The sequence below is a fragment of the Gracilinanus agilis genome, chromosome 3 (assembly GCF_016433145.1).
Source record: "Gracilinanus agilis isolate LMUSP501 chromosome 3, AgileGrace, whole genome shotgun sequence".
NCBI classification, from domain to species: Eukaryota; Metazoa; Chordata; class Mammalia; order Didelphimorphia; family Didelphidae; genus Gracilinanus; species Gracilinanus agilis.
The window spans coordinates 670,829,031-670,851,838 of record NC_058132.1 but is presented as its reverse complement, the minus strand read 5'-3'; the positions used below and the strand labels follow the sequence as shown (position 1 = coordinate 670,851,838).

Sequence of the window (22,808 nt, the reverse complement as noted above, 5' to 3'; positions counted from 1 at the left end):
CCCCTTTAGCCATCATCTGACCTGGGTGTTATGTTGCCAACAAGGCATCGCCAGCCGTGTGAACTGAAGCTTCTAAGAGAATTATAAAGTAGAATTTCCTTGTCACCTGTTGGCATGCTCTGTGCTCCCAGAACTGAAATCAATTCCCATCTCTGATTCCACAGACCCTGGGTGACAGAATCAAGTGAAGCAACATTTCTATTTAGTCTCTTCTCTGTACAAGTGACTGTGCTAGGTAGGGGGTTCAGTGAGCTTCCTGGCTCTCATCTCTCCATGGGTTATTATGCTCCCCTCCCTCAAGTCTCTCCCTACTCCTCGTGCTTCTCCCCACTACTGCCAAAATCAATTTCCTTAAGTGCAAATCTGAACATGTCACTCCCATCCTTAATCAACTCAAATGCATCCCTTTGTCCTCTATAATCAAATAAAAACTCTTTAACTTCTTTTTTCCCCCTAAATTCTTACCTTCTGTCTTAGAATCTATTTGTTCCAGGGCAGAAGAACAGCAAGGTCTTGGCAGCTGGGGTTAAGTGACTTGCCCAGGGTCACATAGCTGGGCAATGTCTGAGACCAGATTCGACTCTCTCCAATGAGTCACCTAGCTGCCCCTCTCTAGCTTTCAAAGCCCTTCCTAGCTTTGCCCCCAAATCATAGGACATTTATTCCTCTTATCCTTATGACCCAGCCAAACTGGCCTTCTCTTGTCCCTCACTGGTGACATCTGATCTCTCAACTCTATCACTTTACACTGGCTACTCCTATGACAGGAGTTCACATCAACTCTCTCCGTTTGAATTTCTCCCTTCCTTCAAGACTGCTCAGTGGCCACTTTCTTCATGAAGCCTTCCCCAATTTCTCCCCTCATCCCAGCCACTAATCCCCTTCCTTCTTAACTACCTTATATTTAACAATTTAATTTGTATGTTTATATCAGTATATATATATATATATATATATATATATATATATATATATATATATATACACACACACACACACATATATATATTTATGTTTACAAACATGTCATTTATTATATATTTTCTTATGTTTATTAAGGTACATATTTATATCATATATGTATATAGCATTACATTTAATCCTTATCTATTTTTATACTTCTAAGAACTTCAGCTCCAACTTATGTAACCTTGGGCTAGTCATGGTACATTCTTAAGATATCTAAGGGAACAAGACTGAGGAACATGTCCATGAACAGCTGATAGGTTCCCAACAAAGACTTATCTCCTGGTCATCTCATGAAATTGATTAGGAAACTCCCTTACAGGGGTTCAAACACATGTATGATACCTCTCTAAGTCTCAGTTTTCTCATCTGTAAAATGAAGAGTTTAGACTGAATGATCTCCAACTGTCTTTCCAATTCGAAATCTGAGTCTTAGGATCCTATAAAATCTGATTCTTTGCCTCTTCACCAAGTACCAACTGGTTTGTGTTTACTTTGTAAATATTGAGATTATGGACTCATCGTATTTCCCACTAGATTTTCTATTCCTCGCAAATAGAGATTGGTTGCTTTGTTGTCTAACAGGGTGCCTATTCAATTGGGTGTCTGCTCCTCCTTCTTTCCTCTAAGTCAGTGGTTCCCAAACTTTTTTGACCTACCGCCCCCTTTCCTGAAAAAATATTACTTAGTGCCCCCTGGAAGTTATGAAACTATTTATTGAACTCAGAATAGAATGTAATACAAAAAAAAGTGTGGCCATCACTGCTCCATTGGATCGCTGCAGCACCCACCAGGGGGCGGTAGCACCCACTTTGGGAATCACTGCTCTAGGGCCAAAAAAGCTAGACTAAGACTAAGACTAGACTAGACTGAGACAAAAAGACTAGACCAGATTAAGCTCTGAGACTCCATAGGGCAGTTAATCACATTCGGTCCAAGTCAGGAATCATTTACGAAGATCTTACTAGATGCCAGGCACTAAGCTAGCCCAGAGGACACAGAGGCAGAAAGGAAACCATTTTTGCCCTTGAGAGGCTTCTACTGTACTAAGGGAATATATTTACTTACACATATAAAATAGGAGAGAAATAAAAACATATAGAAATTAGCTCCAGGATGAAGTGAGCTGAGTAGTCACTGGGAGATCAGGGATGGCCTCCCAGAAGAGGGAATACCTGGGCTGAGCTTTGAAACAAATAAAGGAGATGGATTCTCCTGTCAGTAAGAAAACCACCCCGTCCTGTGGCTTGAGTGCCTCTACTCCCCAATGAGTCCCAGCTTCATTTGATATGTATTTATCCCCCCCATAGCAGCAAAGGAGAGAAAAGGAACTGAGGAAGCAGCAGGAGAGAGAGCAGCGGAGACACTACGAGGAACAGATCCGCCGCGAGGAAGAAAGGAGACGAGCAGAACACGAGCAGGTAAGGCAATATCTGAGATCCCTAAAGCGCTGTCTTTGGGTTCCACAAAGTCTTTGTATATCAGTGGGGCATCCTGTCGTGATTTTCTTGGGGATGTTGCATTGGGGGAGTGGGTTGCCCTTTGTGACCAACTGTAATTATCACAGGTTCAAGAAGTAAAGTACAACCTGCTGTGCCTCCCCCTCGATGTACCTACCTCAGTCCCAAGGGTGAGATGTGGAGCAGCCCGATCTTGTGGTCCCCACTGGTCCCTTTGTCAATGCTTTGTGAGTGGGACTCTCGTTAGCTGGGAAAACCAGATGAGTTCTCCCTTTCATGACTGAAGCCATTCTGCTTATCCCAGAGTTCCTCCCCATGACATTTAACTCATTAGTTGGCCTTCTCTCCCCAAGCCCATTTAAAGCCTGTGTCAGCAGTGGAAAGAAAACGGGATAAAACCAGGAAGAAAATGGCACCCGATGGTTGGTTTATTCCCATCAGCTCTAATGCAATCCAGAAACATTAGAGCCTGGTTTGAGTTAGGAAGCTCACAAAAACTGGGATCTTAGGAGGACAAGTTCCCAAATGTATCCGGGTTTATTTAACACGGGGCCATTGTTGGAAAACCTGGTGTCAGCTCAAGGGGCCATTTTTGAGCAAAAGTTTTGAGCGTTTGACCCAAAAGTCTTTGCTTGGGAAATATGTTCTTCTTGCTGGCTGAAGAGGTCTTTGGGTATTTTCCTTTTTTCTCCCCCCTCTCCTGCCTTCTGGACTTCACTTACTACCTCCTGGTGCTTTTGGAAATTACTGTTCTTCTTTCTCCTCTTTCTCTCTCTCTCTCTCTTTCTGGGTCTCTGATCCTCTGAATTCCCTGCTGCCCGCCTCACCAGGAATACATCAGGCGACAGCTAGAGGAAGAGCAGAGGCAGTTAGAAATCTTGCAGCAGCAGTTACTGCAGGAGCAAGCCTTACTTCTGGTAATGGGAACCCCAAGGACCAGTTCTCTGTCCTTCCTTCATGCGTGTGTGTATGTGTGTTTGCATGGGTATGCTCATGTCCTCCTTCATGTATGCATGCCTTCCGAGAAGGAAACCTAAATACAAGACACAGGCTAGGAGGTCCTCCACGCTCTGCTGTTTCACCAGTTTCATAGAAATAAATAATGTCCCTGGGGGATGGAGGTTCAAATCCTGGTTCTACTACTTTCTGCATGTGTGACCTTAGGCGAGTCACTTCACAAATTCCCAATTTTATATACATGTATTTGGGTCTTTGTCTCTATGTACACCCAATCAATTTCATGAGATGACCAGGAGGTAAGTCTTTGTTGGAATTATCCATAAACATGCTTCTTAGTATCATCGTTAGATCCATGAAGAATGGTGGTCTTTTTTGAGAAATAAACCTGAGAGAGGTGCATGGTGACTTCCATATTATGGGAACTCTTCCCCACTGAAGACATACAATGCCAGAAAAAATGGAAGCCTGTCACCTTAGGCACAAAGAAATTAAGTGATTTGCCCAGGGTCATACATCTTACATCCCAGAAGAGACTTCAACATCGGTCTTCTTGGTATTGATCCCCAACATGCTATCTATTGTCTCACCTCTTCCTCTGTTAGCCAACTTATTTTCTAACAATTTATGGAATCCCAGATTGCATTCCATTTTGGGGTTCTTTATTGAATCCTATTATTTGTTAAAGTTTTGTGAAAAACCAGCCGCATTCTAAGTTCGGCGTGTTCAAGGCCATGACGGCCATTGGTTGGGGACTCTCAAAGCCATTTGCAAGCACGGTGGAACAAACTCAAAGTCAAAAGTTCCACTTCCACGCAAACCCACTCCGATTTACAAGCTCCAAAGGCCATGTTTCATTTGGAGACTATTCGTTTTGCCTCGATGCTGAGAACATTTTGTGTTTCTGGCTCACGCGGCTCCCGTTTGAAATACTTTTAAAAACATTTTATTGTGACAACAACATGCCCCGAAGAGTCTTGGATTTCGTTTTTGATTATTTTCTTTTTAAAAAAAGAATTCTATCCAGCAGTATTCTGCTTTTACCTTTTGAGGCTATAAATGTACTTGTTAACGGTGTTAGCCTCTATTGCTCTTCTTTAAAAGTACGCACATACACATGTACCCAAATGCTTTCATTTTGTTTTCTTGATATGGACCTACAAGTAAACTTATCCCTATAATGTTGGGCAAATAACTTTAACTTTACCTCTTGGGGTCTCAGTTTCCTCATTTATAAAATAACAAGCCAGGATTAGATGCCTTCTGAGATCCCCGCCAGCCCTAAAACCGTCATCCTATTCTTTCTTCAAGGTGCAAATATCAATAGGATGTTTGTGATCATATTGAGAAAAAACCCACAATGAGAACTCCAAATATGGAAGCATCTATGTGATGCAGACCATCTTTGATAAGTCTTATCCATGGGGAAAACCAGATGGTTCAGTGGATAGAGAACCAAGCCTAGAGATGGTAGATCCTGGGTTCAAATCTGGCCTTAGACATTTCCCAACTGTAGGACCCTGGACAAGTCACTTAATCCCGATTTGCTAACCCTTATTTCTCTTCTGCCTTGGAACCAATATATAGTATTGATTCTAAGATGGAAGATAAGGGTGTTTTTTTTTAAATAAATAGGAAAGTCCTATTAACCTTGTCTCTAGACAGACATTTAATGTATAACAGAGATGGGACTTGTACCCATTTCTTTCTGACTCCTTTGACCAGCTTTCTATATGCACCATAACACAATGCCTATGGACTTTTTTTTTTTTGAGATTTATATTTAGTCATAGCTCTTTGACTGGATTAAATGACAAAATTGGGAAAATGGAGTCATTCCAGGTATTCAGCAAAGACACAACCAAGTCACTGCATTACTGTCATTCTGTGAGCTTAGAAAGTATGTTGGATTTGGAGATAGAGGACCCGAGTTTAAATCCCAGCTTTGCTCCTTACTTCAGATGTAAACTCTCTAGGACTCAGTTTCTTCATCTGTAAATCAAGGAGATGAGTTCTAAGTTCTAAGGTCACAACACTAGCTGGGTGACCTTGTTCAGGTTTCTAAATTTCTCTGACACTCCATTTCCTACTATAAAGCCAGAGAGTGGGACTAGATGATCTCTACGATCATCTACTTGACCCTCCCTATGTGATCTTAGGCAAGTTACTCAGTTTCTCTGGGCTCCAAATTCCTCAGAATGACAGGGTGGAGCTAGATGACCTCTAAGGTCCTTTCTAATTCTAAATCTAGAATACTGCCTATGTGACTCTGAACAGTTTCTCCAAGCCTCAGTTTCCTCATCTGTAAAATATGTCGATTGGACTAGATGACCTCTAAACTCCCTTCTGCCTCCAAATCCAAGTGACACTGGTTCCAAACAGGAATGAGCCTCTTTTTAAATGGGAGGCAGGGGGGACTTGGGGACAGGACCAGGCAAGTTTGTTTGTTCTTGAAGTCATTCTCCTGACATACCATCTCCATGCTAACCCTCTGTCTGGATGCTCCTCAGTGTTGTCTTTGTCCATGGCCTCTCCCCTTCCTTTGTGGATTTACAAGAAGCACTGTGATTCCCTCCAGTGTCCGTGGACTCTCCTGACTCTCTGTCTTCTCTTCTTCCTCTCCCCCCTTATTCTGGGCAGGAGTATAAACGCAAACAGCTGGAAGAACAGAGACAGGCTGAGCGGCTGCAAAGGCAGCTCCAGCAGGAAAGGGACTATTTGGTCTCTCTTCAACAGCAGCAGCAGCAACAGCGCCAGGACCAGAGACCAGGGGAAAAGAAGCCACTGTACCATTACAAGGAAGGGATGAACCCTAGTGAGAAGCCAGCCTGGGCCAAGGAGGTAAGAGAGTCGAGTGAACAGAGACTGAGGCTTGGAAAACTTGGCGAGTTTGGGCTGTCCGGCGCAGGGGGAGAATAGCTTTGGCCGCAACCACGTCGGGAGTCCATTCCTTGTTAAATGGCAAGCTGGGCTCTTCAGAGAATCCCACCAGAGACAGGAGAGTTAGCTCAGTGCCTCCTCTTGTTCATCATTATCTTTTGCTAGCAATACATTGAGAGTATTCTTTTTATTGTGGAATTTCACGTTAACATTTTGATTGTCGGCCGGGCGGTTTACGAGGCTGTGCCGAAGGGACGGCAATTTTTCGCCCTCCTGGAATTCTAGCTGCAGGCATCTACCCCTCCTGCATGGCCTGTGTTACTGGTAATTGGTCTAAAGTCAGCAAGGGATTGATTAGCTTTTGTATATTCCTCACAGGCAAACCTCTGTCCCCAAACGGGTAGACTAAACATAATCCTCGGTGGTGAGATTTGCAAATTATTTTTCAGGCCAAAGGAATAAGGAACATACATTAGGTGCCCCCCTTTATCATCCCTGCTTCTCATTTTCTTATTGATGTGTTTTAGCAGAAAATGACATGAAATGGGTCCCTTTCCCCTATTGTCCGGTGATGTGGCCGGTGTCCTCCTGTGTCCGTGTGATTTCCTTCTCTCCATGACTAATGCTTCCTTCTTCTTTTGAGTATTTGTGTTTTAAGAGCTCAATTTTGTGATCTACTCCCAGGTTCAGCCATGGCCCCTTAATAGTTCGCCCATTCTTCCAGCTAAGTGCCAGCAGCTGGCATGCCTCGTGACCAGCAGAGACATGCCACGTTCACCCACTACAGAGCCTTCATCTCCCTACGCCAAGCTGGTCCCCTTGGTGAAGCGTGACTCCCAGTCTAGACCTAAGGCAGGTGCTCAGAAAGGTAACAGGTTGTCTTCCACTACTATGGTGCCGGTGGGTTCTGTGGTCATGAAGAATTCCAAATCAAGACACCTGCTAGAGCGTCTAGGGCAGAAGAAAGCCATAAGCATGGGGCAACTTAAGCTTGGCCTTCAGGAGCAAGAGCCAAAGACCCAAGAAGCCATGAGGACCATGGTGATAGTGTGGCCCCAAGGATCTCACTCACCAGAACATGGCCCACTTAGGGATTTGGGTGCTGAGATGCTCTGTGCTCCCTCGCCAAGTATTCCCAAAATATTGGACTCTGATTTGGCCAATGGGAGGATAAGGAAGGACTTTGGAGAACCCACTGGGATCTGGGGAAGAAAATCTATGAACTCATACATATTGACAGGGGCCTTTTCTCCTCTTAGGGGTGCCAAGTCCCTAGGTGACATCTCCTTAGGGCTTGAGCACTTTACTCTAAGTGTGTCTAGCCCCAAGTCTGACCTCCGAAGAGTGAAGAGGAAAGCTCCTCTTGAAAATCACCACATTCCCTTGAGAAGCATGCCAGAATTTCTCCTTTCTCCATCAAGGCTTCTCCATGCACAAACTCAAAGGAAGATAGAGAAGAGCCTAGAACAGTTTCTTCCTTCCTTCGGTCTCTACCAAGGAAAGTCCCGCCTGAATATATCCACCCTGACCCCTTTGTTTTCAGGTCTCCGTTTGCCCTCCTCACAGAACCTCCTGGTCCATGCTCGCCACGCAGATCTGACTCCTATTCCTGTGCGTTTGGGGAGCAATCATGAGGCTGACGGGAAATCCTCCTGGATTCCGATGAGGCCGTTTTCTAGCCCTCCTTGCCGGTCATCCCTCTTTCCTTTGCAAGCACCCTGCAGTAAGAAAGCCATCACTGTTGGGCCCATGAATGGCAAAAGGATCATGTCATTCAGCACCCCCGATGTGAGGCTTGCCAGACACCATGACTTCATGCTGCCTTTGGTGGGTGCCATCAATCATTAGGAACTTCAGCTTTTTCCGATTGGCTTCTTGCACTCTTGGACACATGTGGCCTTTTTGTCTCTGGTCATCTGATTCCAATAACTCCTTTGGGGATGTGTTTCACGTGGCTTTAGTACTATCACTAACCATTGTTCTGTTCAGAGAGATTTTCCAGTCTTAAAATGGAGCTGTACTTACCTAAAGTCACATCAAAACACGAAGATGAAATAGAAACTAGGCAGAATTGGGCATAACAGTGAATTGATCATTTCTTTGACTGAATTCAGCATTTATTTGTAAGTTGTATTCCTTTTCCAAGCTGAGGAAAAAGGGGGGAAAAGTCTCGTTTTGGGCTTGTTTGAAAAACTAAATTTTCCAACAAACTGCATACGTAGACTTTCTGGATTCAAATCCTACTGTCACAACAAGCCTCAACTCCTGAACTGGAGATGAGCAGCTCAGAACAGTTACTCTAGAATATATGGTTTACGGCTTCTCCGGTGAACAGATTTTCTGGCTAATTGTGTGGTCAGGTTGCTGTCCCTCAGCTGGTGTGGCCAACTGATGAAATGATTTGGATTATTCCATGCATGTAGAAATGAAAATGGAAAATCGCCTTTCCCGAGTGAGACTTCTGCCAGACTGCAAATTGGTGACTCTTCTGTGAAGGCACTGAAGGGAAGGTCTGTCCAGCGTAGTGTAGCCGAAGGAACAACGGACTGAGTGCCACGGGACCCGAGTTCCTACTTACAATTTTTCATGGGATCTTGGAATTTGTCTCTATAGGTCTCAGTTTCCCCATCTGTCAAATGAAGGAATTAGACAGATGGCCTGTCAGACCTCTTCTAGTTTTAAATCTATATATCTATGTTCTCGCATGGAAGTCAACAGTCATGGCAAGAGCACCCTTGCTTCCTGTAGTGGATGTCCAATTTGGCTACATGTTTAAGCAGTCAATCCACTTTTTCTTCTACCTTTTTCTAGTCTCCATAACCACTTTTCCTTTCTGGTTTTGTATTATATCTTTCTATCCATGCCTTCTTTGGCCAATTTATCTCTTTCCTCATCAGCCATTCACCATGATGGGTATATCCTTGAGTCTCTTACATAAGAGAAAAATGATTAGCTGGTAATAGGGCACACAGGGTGATATAGTGGGAAAAGTGCTGGCTTTGAAGTCAGAGGACCTGAGTTCAAATCTTGGCTCCCTCACTTCAGCCTGCATGAACAAGAGGTCACCAATGCTCATTTCCCTGAATTCTTCCTTTTGCTTCAGATTTTCCTCATTTGTAGTTGTGCAGCTTTAATTGTTTCCTTCTTTCTACCCGTTTCATCTTGCATGGGTTATTTGGCTTCTGTTGGCCTTGGTTTCCTCATCTGTAAGGTCAGATGGTGAGAGTAGATCACCTTGAAAGTCTAGAGGCAGAAGGACCCTTAAAGACCATATAATCTAACCCTGTCATTTCACAGAAAAGCAAGCTGAGACTCTGGAAGTCCAGTGATTTGTCCCAGATTGCACAGGTCAGAAGCTTTGGAAGGGAGATCTCAACTCAGGTCCTCTAAGTCCAGCTCCCATGTTTTTCTACCTTGCTACACTGCCCCTCGGTGCTCTGTCCCCTTCCTCCACTCTCAGGCCTGCCCTAGATTAGAATGAAGAGAGAGGCAAGATCTAGGGATTCCAGGAACTAACTATGTCTACAACTAAGAAACGAGAAGAAATCCCAAGTTGATCAGTAAATCAACATGCATTTTTAAACACCTACTATGTGCCAAGCACTTCAAAGGCAAATGGAAGGGAGAGGCCATTTCTGTGGTCACTTGCCTAGAATTGTGATTCTTCCATGGCCATGATATCTAAGGAACTTAGAAATGTCTGTTGGGGTTTCCCTATATGCCATTTTCTTGATTCAATTTACTTAATGAAATTGCTGGCCCAGGAGCCATATTGACTTTTCTGGTCCAGTTTGAGGATGGCTAAAGAGAAGTACATCTGTATAGAAAAAGTAGTTAAGGAAAAATAATAGTTTTTCCACCTCCATTTTCTCTGATCATGCCAACCACCATTTTTGGACCATGAAAGAATTCGTAGGATCATAGGTCTCCAGCTGGAAGGGACATCTGAGACCCTCTGGACCAAATTCCTCCTTTTATAGCTGAAGGAGTCAGGGTCCAGCGAGGTTAAGGAACATGGGTAGGAAACTTCCCAGGCAGAATTTGAACTCAAGTCCTCTAATTCAAGAGCCAGTGCTCAGTCTGCCATAGCACTTTCCCATCTGTTGATTTCAGGTGTTGGTATTGCCCATCGAAAAGGAGCCCCAGCTTCAGGGGTAACTCTGTCTTTTCAGTTTTCACCTTAAGACTATGGCTCGGGGGCAGCTGGGTAGCTCAGTGGATTGAGAGCCAGACCTAGAGACGGGGAGGTCCTGGGTTCAAATCTGGCCTCAGACACTTCCCAGCTGTGTGACCCTGGGCAAGTCACTTGACCCCCATTGCCCACCCTTACCACTCTTCCACCTAGGAGCCAATAAACAGAAGTTAAGGGTTTAAAAACAAACAAAAAAAAAAGACTATGGCTCAAGGCTCTCTCCTGCTCCTCCCAAGCCCAGTTTATGTTGCCCATCCTGGCAGCATACCCTTTTTCTCTGGGGAGCAGCAGAATGCTTGGCATGCACAAGTGTTGAGTGAGATTATATTTTATGTATTTTTTTACACTCCATCATGTTCTTTCCTTGTGATTTGTGCCAGTCATCTGGCACATCTATTTGGTTTGGCAAGCAGTCACCAGATCTGCTCCAAGATGTCTCTTTTTTTCCCCACCAGCCCTTTGGAGTTTAATGTTAAGCCCTCATAGTTCCCTTCCCAGACTTCGTTGTTGTCTGTTCCTTCCCACCCTCCTCATTTCCCTTTCTCTCATCACAGAATCTCCCATTTAGAGGGAGAAGGGACCAGGATGGTCATCAGCACAACCCTTTACCTTTGTATCTCTTCAATCAGTCTCTAGAGGCAGCGAGGTGGTGCAGTGGGTAGAACACTGGCTCGTGAAGTCTTTTCATCTCTGCCTACTTCAGTTTCCTCCACCGTAATATGTGGATGTGCCTACCTGCCAGGTGGTAGTGAGGATCAGATGGGATATGTGTGAAGAACTTTGCACACAGTGCCTGGCACAGAGAAGATGCTTATAAAAGCTTGCTTTCTCCTCCCCCCCCCTCACTTCTAGCTCAGCCTCCCCCACCCTGGTTCTTTCTCTTCTTAGGTTCTAAAAGGCTCTCTTGGGGGTTTATATAGCATCTGAAGTGCCATCTGTGTGGCACAGGTTTCACACCCATTCCCAAAGTTCAGCATAGTAAAAGGGGAAAAAACCACTAGCTTTGGAACCCAAGGATCTGAGTTCAGACCCCAGCTCTCCCATTTAATTTTTGGGTGCTTGCTTGGGCCAGCCACTCTGAATCTCAGTGTTACTCATTTGTAAAATGGGGGCATTGGGCTAGGTCACCTCTAAGGTAATCTTGAAGACCCCTCTTTATGATCAAATGGAAATGACCATTTTTCTAGGCCAGGGCGTCTTAATCTTTTTTGTATCATGGACCTCTCTGGCAGTCAGTCTGGTGAAACCTATGGCCATCTTCTTTGATTGATGATTTTAAATACATAAAACGAAATTCCTAGGATTGCAAAGGAAACCAATTCTATTAAAACGCAATTATCAAAGTGTTTTAAAAAGCAAAGCCTTTGGACCTCAGGTAAACAATCACTGATAGTCTTGCCTCCTCCTTTTCCATTTGAAGAAACTGATTTCCAGGGAGATTACGTGATTTGTCTATGGCCACAGAAGTAGCAAAGGCATCATTCAAACCTTGGTCCTCTGACTCTAGCCTCGGCAAACTTTCCACTATACCACCCAGGCCTACCAAGCCCTCAGATTAGCAGTGTTTGGTCCAAGCTGTTTATTCCTTTTGCTTAAACTCTGAGCCTCCCAATGGATATTCCTGGTTTCCTTTGGGAGCCGTACTTATAGGACATTGGCTTGGACTAGACCTCAGGAAATCTTTCTGTTCAAACTGTGATTCTCAAGTGAGTTCACAGTCCCCAAATGATAAAGAGGCTATTGTTTCTGAAGCCCTTTAGAGGGGGAAAGAGTATGTAGCCTTCCTCTGTAATCATCTGCTGAATTGGTTTTGCCAAAGGACAGGATATGACTCATGCCATTATGTGGCAAGTGAGCCCTTGGGTCAGAGCATTTGGAGAGGCTCAGAGCTGTTCTCAGCCTCTTATTTCTTCCCCTTGTATTGCCTTCAAAGCCCAAAGTTGAATAGCTGCGTTAGAAGAAGTGTATTAGAAGTATATTAACAGCATCTTAGAAGAAGGAAGAATTGGGCAATATTTTGACTTAAAGCTTGAGTTGGATTCTAGCAGTTTTTGCCATTGGCATTGGAATTACTCTTCCTTCCCCTCTAGGTTCCTTGCCTTTCCCTCTAGAACAGTGATTCCCAAAGTGGGCGCCACCGCCCCCTGGTGGATGCTGCAGCGATCTTTCCTATTTATCTTTCCTATTAATTGCTATTAAAATTTTTAAAAATTAATTTCCAGGGGGCTAAGTAATATTTTTTCTGGAAATAGGGCTGTAGGCCAAAAAAGTTTGGGAACCACTGCTCTAGACCTTTCCCCTTCAGAGCTGATCAGAAGTTCCCCAGAAAGATTTTGTTTAGATCTCATGTTCGAAATCATGTCCTCCAGGGACATTGGCTTTCCCATGGAAATTCATCCATTTATCCTAACCACTTTCTCACTTTTCCATTCATCTACAGGAGCTTTCTCCCCTTCAGTAATGCCATCCTGTCTAACCAGGAGCACGTTGTAGGCTGCCCCTTGGTCAGCTTGCTTCTAACCAAGAGTCTCTTTTTGATTTTTTTCTGTTTCTCCCCTTCCATCTGGCAGCAAGTAATTGGTGCTAAGGCTTGGATCATAGGCAAACTTATTTGGAACTCCTTAGAGACAGATAGAAATAAGCCTGGATGATATCCCAGTTTCTATTCATGTGCCTCCTCATTTTGAAGAAAACTTTTTTCCTTCTATTTTTCCATGTTTGTCTTTCTTCTCTGAGATGAATGGAATGATCTTTGGTGCTTTAAGCAGATGGGCCGCTGCCCAGCGAAAATATCAAAAGTATTACTTGTCTCATTAATCTAACTGGTAGAAGTTAGACCTCTGGGGTCCTCATGGTTGGCTTTGATTTCTTTTTCTCCAGGCCTAAAGAAATTGTATTAGTCAAGAAACGCTTGAGACAGTATTATTTTTGCTTAATTCATCAGGTTCAGGTTTTCAGTGATACTTCTTCCACAGTGCACTTTCCCTCACTGCTTTGTACCATCTCTCTCCAACAGTCAGATCTAATGCTTGTTATTCCTTCAGGCCATTGACTGGAAGAAATGCCTGTCGTGCTCATAGATTTAGAACCAGAAAGAATTTAGAGGTCATGTAGCTCAACCCCTTCATTTTATAGATGAGAAAATTGATGTAACCTTTCCAGTGGTAATAAGTGGCAGAGATGGGATTTGAACTCAGGTCCTCTAAATACTAAATCTATCCTTCTTTCTGCCATAACACAATGCCACCCCCATAAAAAAATTAACCAAGAAATCTTTAGAACTCAATGTTTAAGGATGCAACATTCTGAATTTCAGGATGGTTCAAATAGAAACATACAGGGAGGCTGCTGAGTTATCTGGTAGAAGATAAAAGGACATTTCATACACATATGGGAATCTTTTAAAATTCCAAACAAGAACTCTGTATTTTAGAAGCTGTAAAATTGACTTTCCACCCAAGTCATCATCAGTGCCACATCCTCTCTTCCATATTCCTTTCTAACAAAAACTATAGTATGTTGTGGTTCTGTTAAAGGTAAGGACCCTTCCTTTGCTGGGATAACCAATTTTGTAAGTGGAATTTTCTATAATTCTTTCTGCTTTTCATTAAATGGACTCCTGGGGCAAGCTTTTCTACCACTGGTTTTTCCTCCTCTTTAACGTGCTCTCTGAACCACCATACATGTATTTTCAAGTATTAATCTATAGGTTTATCTAAATTTAAGAAAATAGCTATGATATCATTGGTTCAAATATTGTAGATACTAAAACTGTAACTGGTCCATCTGGGTACAAGATTCATTTCCCCTGAAATCCTGTAGCTCCACATTGTGGCCTCCCATATGCACTGCATACTTGCCTTTCCATTTCCCCCGGGCAATGGTCTCCCCAGTGGCAACTTTGGGGTGTCCTAAAACACCTGCCTTCTCCTGCCTAAGGGGCGATATCCCAAGATTGCTCTCTTCACAGTCACTGGTTTCTCAGAAACTGTCTATAAACATTCCAGTTGCACTAGGTGGCAGAGTCGCTAGTTACAACTTAATTGGACAAATTGATTTTATAAAAATACAAATATACATGTGGTATTTAGAGAAGTAATAGTGTGCATGGTTGGGTCTTGCTTGCTTTGCTGCTGCCTTTGTGAGATGTTCTCACCTCTGTTTCTTATTCTGAGGCTCTCCTTTTCTGGATGAACCATATAATAGCCAGCAGTGCTTTGCTTTGTAACCTATTGGAGAAAAGGATGGGGGAGATGTTATGGTTTAAGGTCATAGACTGTTTCTGTTAATCATGTTTGGATATGTGGTGTGGCAAAAGCAACTAGATGTACCTTGCACAGCCATGGGAGTCTAGGAAGAGGGAAGTTTAAATTACCCCCAAGGATTAAAACTCAAGGAGTAGTTTCCTGTTCCAGAGAGTATCTAGCATTGAGGTTTTCAAAATATGTGCCCAGGGGCAGCTAGCATGGCTCAGTGGATTGAGAACAGATCCTAGAGACAGGAGGTCCTGGGTTCAAATCTGACCTCAGACACTTCCCAGTTTTGTGACCCTGGGCAAGTCACTTCACCCCCATTGCTTAGCCCTCACCACTCTTCTGCCTTGGAACCAATACACAGTATTGATTCTAAGATGGAAGGTAAAGGTTTGTCTGGAGTTTTTTTTTGATATGCCACAAAACACCAGGGTTCATCCACATGTACTTCCTGCCAACAACAAAAATAATTGTGCCATGAACAAAAAAAAAAAATCTTTTGGAACCATTGCACTAGCTTATTAACATGCCTTAAGATAATGACAATGTGAACACAAATCAAATATCTATGATGAGGTGGCAATTTCTCTGGAGAAACAGCTTGTCTCCTGACTGACTAATATAAAAAATAGACTTTCTAATGTGTAATACACATCTGCCAGAAGGAGAAACTGGAAATCCAAACAACAGAGATTTGACAAATGCTCACTAAGTGTGGGGCAAAGAAACGAAACCGTCCCTGCCCCAAAGCACCCCCTAGAGTCCACTGCAGGTAACAATACGTCTTCAAATATTGGATATCCCTAGTGTGTTACCTTAAAAATAGTTAGAAGAATGTGAAAATCGATGTTATCTTGAAGTACATTCAATGGTAGACAGTCATTTCTTAATGCTCACAAAAATATTAACTTAGCAATGTGGGGTGGAGACCAATCCTGAAAGATTAAGAAACTGGGCAGCCATTGCTGGGTATACTTGGAAGACAAATAAATGGACCTTGGAGATAGGCTGAATGCCCAGAGTGGGAGTCAAAGCCCCGGGCTTCCCTTTCTCTGAGGAGAATGCCATCTAAGCTCCCTCTAATCTTGTCTTGGAGTTCTGTCTGTCCATTCCCATGTTCCTTAAGAACTGATCGTCTTGGGTTTGGTATGTGAAGGGCAGGAACCAAAGATCAGTCATTGGCGCCATAGTGGTTCCATGTCACTCAATAAGCACCTACTTTGCTTAGGCACTGGGCATCCAAAGGACGAATCTATCCCTGTCCTTTGTGGAGCTCCCCCACTGCTCCCACCCATGTGCCTGGTTCTCCATGGCATTTCCAGGCACTTTGGGTTGGGAAAGAATTGGCCGGTGATGATGCTGAAGGTGTATGTGATGACTTAGGTCATCACAAAGACTGATAGGAAACAGGCCAAGAAAAAGAACAGGAGAAAGAGAATATCAACACATAGGAAGTTCAGGAAAAACTTCCATTAGGATATGACACATGAGTGAAGGCTCAAAGGAAGCCAGGGATCCTACTGATGATTTTACGTAAAGACAAGATCGGGAGGTCTGGTTAGTCCCAAGTATTTTTTTTCCATCAAAAATCTATGAAGTAACTATATTTCTGATGAAAAAAAATATCTGGGACTAACCAGACCTCCATCATCAATCTTGTCTCTACATAAAATCATGTCCTGGATTGATAGGGGAGCTGGAAGGGACCTCTGGAATCCTTGAGTTCAACAACCTAATTTTGCTGATTAGGAAATTGAGCCCCAAAGACTTGAAGTGACTTGGCCAAGGTTTATAGGTGGGATTTGAACCCAGATCTACTGCACCATGAGGATCATTTCAGAGAAGTCCAGGTGAGGTGAAGGCATCTGTCCTGTTGACATCTGCCATGATACAGAAGACTCTTTTTTGTTTCCTGTTCCTAACTGGGGATGGAGATCTTAGGACTCATGGATACACTTGATCCCAAAGACCCCCAAATGGCTGTGCAAGTGATTATAGTATACATGAAATGGCCCATTTGTATTCACTTTGTCTCTTTTTTATTGTTCATAGGTGGAAGAACGTTCTAGGCTCAACCGGCAGAGCTCCCCTGCCATGCCACACAAGGTTGCAAACCGGATATCTGACCCCAATCTGCCTCCTCGATCTGAGTCTTTTAGTATTAGTGGGGTACAGCCTGCCCGGACACCGCCCATGCTTAGACCAGTGGATGCCCAGGTATGGAAACTCATAGGATCATGGATTCAAGGCTGAATCTGACCTTGGAGATCACCCAGGTGCACCCCAGCCCACTCCCATTCTACAGGGAGAGAAAATGAAGCCCAGACAGGTCATAGGACTGCTCTTAGTAATAAGTAGCAAAACTGTCTCATTACAAATCCAACATTCCTTCTATTCCAATATTATCTCTCTCCCCTTTGACCCCTGACAGATCTCAGAACAACAACAACAAAAAAATCACTAGAGCCTAATTATTTGTGTTTATGTGTATATGTGTGTCTTTGTACTGTATATCCATTTGTGATCTTGACCTGTAATTTCACTGGCACAGAGAACTTCCATTGTGGAAACTCCCTTCTCTAAATCAGATCCAATTAAACTCTTAAAGAATTTCTTGGAGCGGGGGGCACTGAGAGGTTGAATAGCTTGCCAGGAATTACCTAGTCAGTTTGTGCAGAGATCATGCTTGAACTTAGTTCTTCTCTACTCCTAGAGCTCGTCTTCTCTCTGCTTTATCATTACTGCTCACCTTTAACAGTTAATAGTCATATCGATTCATAGATTGCCATCCATCATGGCTGAACACATAATCCACACTCTCAAAATGTCTTGAGTAAGCCATAAGGCAAATGGGGTTTGTGGCTGGTTCTGCCTTTCACAAAGGACACAATGTCATTTTTTTTCTGGGACAGTGGGGGGATTCATAGATGAAAAGGAGGAGAAAGGTTGGGGTTCTCCTTTTTTTTCAGTTTTGAAATTGCCAAATATATAATATCTGTCTGTGGGGAAAAAATTAGACACTATAGTGGCCCTTTAAGATAGGGGAAGAGTCAGGAGGTGGATCTCTTACCTGAATATGGCTAGTTTAAATAAGAAAGAGGAGAGGTCCCTGCTGGTGCTCCATAGCAATTTCATTCCTCCTAGTGGTTGCTTTGGACCTCATCCAAAATTAAAGGCAACTGATTATGATGGGCCATTGCCATGTGATAGCTTCTACATTGTCTTTACATGTGGAGCTGAGACCTATTTCAACCTCCCTTGAACTCATTTCTCTAGGGCTCTGCCCTGCATCTTTTCTTAAGTCCATTCTTGCTCTCACCATCAATATTCCAATAAGGCTTGGGCAAAGGAATGTCACCAGGGAGATAAAATCATGATGACTGGATCTTCTGTGTTCTTCATCCTTTATTAGTTGTGGTACGAGAAGTGAGAAGAGCTGGTCTCTAGAGAGACCTAAAGGATGTTTAACCATCAACTTCTAAAATTGAAACTTCCACGGAAAAAAAATGAAAGAAATAGCGTTATTCTGAGTGTGTCAGATTTCTTCCAGAATGCCTCAAATAGGTACAAGATAGCACAAAATACTTGTAGAAGAGTTTCCAGACAGTGAGTATCCAATTGACTTGGCAAGTGTTTTCTCAGGGAAGTTGAGTGCGATTCTTTAGTAATGATATCATGATTTTTTGCTTTGGACTTCCTCCTTTGAGAAGTAATATGGTGTCATGAAAAGAGCTGGTATCAGAGTCGAAAAGACCTAGGTTTAAATCCTCTCCAGACTATGTGTTCTGAGCCAAGTCACCACATCTCAAGAAACTCTCTGGGACCAGGAGCTACAGAGAAGATACTAGTTTTCCAGAATCTTCTCTCCAGAGTTCCCTACACCAATGAAATCACAAGTCTAGTAAAAACAAGTAATCCTTCTTCCTTGAGGTCATCTCTGGAGTGAGTTCTCATCTTTGAATGGTGACGTAGAAAGACAGGAAAGAAATCAATTTCTCTGGGAATGCATTCGGTTTTCTTCTATTAATGGAGAACAAGGCTTTTAAATGTCAGTGCAAAGGATTGCTTTCTTGTGAGTCCTTTCAATTGTCTCTAATCTCGTGCTTCTTCTATTAAGATTTATTGTCCTGGGGGCTCAAGCCAGAGCTTCTTTTTCTTAGCCCTTGTTTTACCTTTTTATAATATCACTCTTTGATTTAAGAGAAGCAAACTCTCTGACAATTGATAGAAGTAGGAAGGGAACATACTGATAAAATATTTAAACATATGGAGAAGAAAAGAAAAACCTTTTTTTTTTTAAAAGGAACAGGGACAAACAGGGCATCTTTGCTACTATCTTGTTAAATTTAATAAGCATTAAAAAAATAAACTGAATAAAAGAAATTCATAGCTTTGTAAACAATAAACCTTTTGTTCTTTGTATATTGAAAAGCTTGACAGTCCTTAAGTCCATGATATCAAGGAATTTTTTTTAAAAATACCTTCCCAATATAACACCCTCAAGAGGATCAGCATTTTTAAAATTTGTTACAGATGCTCTCTTTTTAAAGACTGGATTTGGCAGAGACGGTTCCTCCCTTTTATTAAAAGATGCATTGGGTTTTGGGGGCATGCTTGGCAGGAGGAGCAGATTTTTTTTTTGTTATTTGAGGTATCTTTTGGAATTATTCATTGGAATGGAATCCAAAAATGGAATATTGGACTAATACATTGATTGAGACTCTACTCTGTCCAATGACACTCTTTGAAATTTATTTCCTGACTTGATGCTGTCTCAGAGTGTTCAGCAAATGTACTTAACCTAAAGTCTCAGAGTTCTAGACTGGAGGTCATATTCAGCCCGCAGGTACCCAAAATTTTCCTTGGTCCTTAGCATCTATCCTGAGATGGCTCCATGAACTTTCCAAGTTTCCATGTCTCTAAAAACACAGCGTCCAGTCAGATCTTGAAATCCCCAACACAGAAGGATTCAGGTCAGTTGCTAGGAGACACGTAGGATTATCGGTATTAGCTAGGTATGCATATATATATATGCATATATATGTATGTATATATATTTTTTCTTTTTCCTTTTAATGACTTCTTAGCAGTAATAGACAAGCTATTTAACCTCTCTTTGCCTTTGCCTCACTTTACCTATCAATGATTCACATTCAATGGATCTATGAAATCAGCTACATGATTGAACATATATTAATTAAACACATTCACCCCACTGAGCACTTATACACGCTCCTTTCTAAATTTTGACTTGAGATCTTTAAAAAAAGAAAAAAACAAGAAAAAACATAAGCATGAGGGACACATATAATTCAATCCATACACCAGGTTTTTCCCACCTTAAGCTTACTTTCAACAATAGCTGATTCTTTTTCCCCGCTCCTAATACTGATGCTCTCATTTTGGCTTAATGCTTAGATTCCACATCTGGTAACGGTGAAATCCCAAGGACCCTCCCTCTCTGCCTCTCAGTCAGTGCATGAACAGCCCACAAAGGGAATAGCTGGGTTCCAGGAGGCTCTGACGGTGACGTCTCACCGTGCTGAGATGCCACGGCAGAACTCGGATCCCACCTCTGAAAACCCTCCTCTCCCCCCTCGCATTGAAAAGTTTGACCGAAGCTCTTGGTTACGGCAGGAGGAAGACATTCCACCAAAGGTAACACCACTTAGGTGTTTTGTTTTGGGGACTTTTTTTTTGGCTTATTTTGTGGGGGATTTTTTAGACTATTTCAACTAATATCCAAAAATTTTTAAAGCTAGCCTTGGAGTTCTATTTATAAGGAATTAACTATTCCAAAATAACCTTCATCATTCATATTCCTCATTTTTGCCCTACACAAGCCTAGAAAGTGGGCTGTTTCTTCTCTTTTCACAAAGGAAGAAGCGGAGGCTCAGAGAATTTGAGTGATTTGTCTGCACACACATATCCAGGATTAGGAGTCTAAGCCTCTGGTTCTCCAAACCATTACATTCCCTTTCACGTAAGACAATCAATAATGGACTTCTCGATTGCCAACTAAGTCTGTGTTTTGTGTGATATGAGAGCACCCAAATGAAAAGTGTCATGTTCACTCAGTCATCCACATGTTTTGTCGGTGGAAAAGCAAACACCCAGATGTTTCTAAGGATATGGCCATCGCACCTTGGTCAACCTTCTGAGAGACGGTGTGTAAGTAAACTTTGTCTGACTCTCTTTTGGACATCTCGGGAGCCAGGTCTTTGAGGTCGAGCTTGGCCAACACTAGAGTTTGTGATTTTGATATAATGACCATATATGATAAATGCCTAGAACATCCACTTTGAGTCATCTTCACCATTGGTCAGGAAATATCATAGGGAGGTATACAGAAGAGGATTCTGGAAACAACCATAGACAAACCATGAAGGACAACAAAAATGCTTTGCAAATGACCATATCTAATACTTCTTGACACAAGACAGTGTTTTATATTAGTCAAGAAGTCAAGAAGACTCAGGTTTGCCCCCTACTTCTGTTCCATATAAACTGTGTGACCACGGGCAAGTAAATTACTTAATCTGGCCATTTTTGCCCAAGACAAACCAGTTACACACCAGTTGCCATTGTCAGATATAAAAATATAGATATATAGATATCATAAAGTGTATTCCTATATACCAATGAAATCACAAATCCAAATATTTCCCCTTCTTCCCCTCCCACACACACAAAGCACTCCTCCTTCCCCCAAAATGTTATGAGAACCAAAAACAAAGAACAATTTAAGCTTTCATCTGAATATTTGGTTCAGAAGAGCATAACTTTGGTTACTTAATACAGTAGCCAAACCCAGAGTTTTCCCCTTTCTTTCTTATTAATTATTTAATAGTAGGAAGTTTAGATTAAGTCAGATAGCACTGGGGGTTGGGTGGTTCTTAGATAGCATAAGGAGGATTAAGCAGGGCCAGTAGAAGAAAACAAAGGCTCTCCTTCAACAGGAGACTTAGAAGTTGGGTGGAAGTAGTTTGGATACTGCTAGGATCCTACCTACCAGTTTCTTTCTTCCCTTTTTAAAATAAACTTTATTTCCATAAGCCAAGGGTTTTTCTGCTTCACTAGCCATGGGGTGTTCCTAGGTAGGTTGTAACATCTAACATCCCTCTAGGACTCTTCCACAATACACATAGATTATAGACTAGAAAGGACCTTTGAAATGATTGAATCTGACCTCATAAAGAAACTGAGGTCCAGAAAGGGGAACAGACTTGCCCAGAGTCACATAGCTAGTGTGAGATGAGACATCAATCCAGTCCAAACCAGAAGTGTTTGCAATCTGGGATTTTACATGATTCTAAAACCATGAATTTCTCACAAAGAGACCAAGGCTGGCTTTCTCCATTGTAAAATGCCAACTCATTTTTAAAATCTTCCTAAAGCCCCATAACTTTTCTCCACTAAAGAAGATAGTGAGTCCAGATTTCCAAGTTGCTAGGAGTAGAGATGGAGAGGAGTGTTTCTTTTGGTCTATCTGGAGAAGAGAAAGTCTAACCACGAGGTCTAGGTAGAGAATAAAGTGAAAATGTTGGAGGATTGGGCAGAGAAACAACCTTAGTGGCAGCCAGGAGAAAACTGTTTGGCAAACCAAGGTAGGAAATTTGAGCCAATAGTAATATAAATGGGGATAGCTCGGTGGAGCAGTGAGTAGAATACCAGGTCTGGAGTCAGGAAGATTCATCTCCCCAAGTTCAAATTCAGTCTCAGACACTTATGTGTGGTGTGATCCTGGGAAAGTCACTTAACCCTGTTTGCCTCAGTTTCATTTTCTATAAAATGAGCTGGAAAAGGAATGGGATCATGAGGAATTGGATATGACTCAAATCACTGAATAACAATAGTAGTATAAATGGCAAAATAGATTAAAAACTAACTTCAGAGACCCAAAGACTAGTGCCAACTGTGACACATACTAGCAGTGTAACCCTGGTCAAGCTGCCTAGCCTCCATGTCAAGTCACCAAGCATTTCTTTTTTTTTTTAACCCTTGTACTTTGGTATATTGTCTCATAGGTGGAAGATTGGTAAGGGTGGGCAATGGGGGTCAAGTGACTTGCCCAGGGTCACACAGCTGGGAAGTGGCTGA

The 22,808-nt window shown here is 42.5% G+C and overlaps 1 protein-coding gene across 1 annotated transcript in view; it reads left to right on the top strand.

Annotated features, from left to right (window-relative positions):
* Positions 1-22,808, top strand: part of TNIK (TRAF2 and NCK interacting kinase) — a 369,177-nt gene that overhangs the window by 269,029 nt on the left and 77,340 nt on the right. The window contains exons 11-15 of the mRNA XM_044669552.1: positions 2,277-2,387; positions 3,257-3,343; positions 6,024-6,224; positions 16,761-16,925; positions 20,127-20,366. Of these exons, the coding sequence (XP_044525487.1) occupies positions 2,277-2,387; positions 3,257-3,343; positions 6,024-6,224; positions 16,761-16,925; positions 20,127-20,366 (804 nt within the window). The remainder of the gene's footprint in view (positions 1-2,276; positions 2,388-3,256; positions 3,344-6,023; positions 6,225-16,760; positions 16,926-20,126; positions 20,367-22,808) is intronic.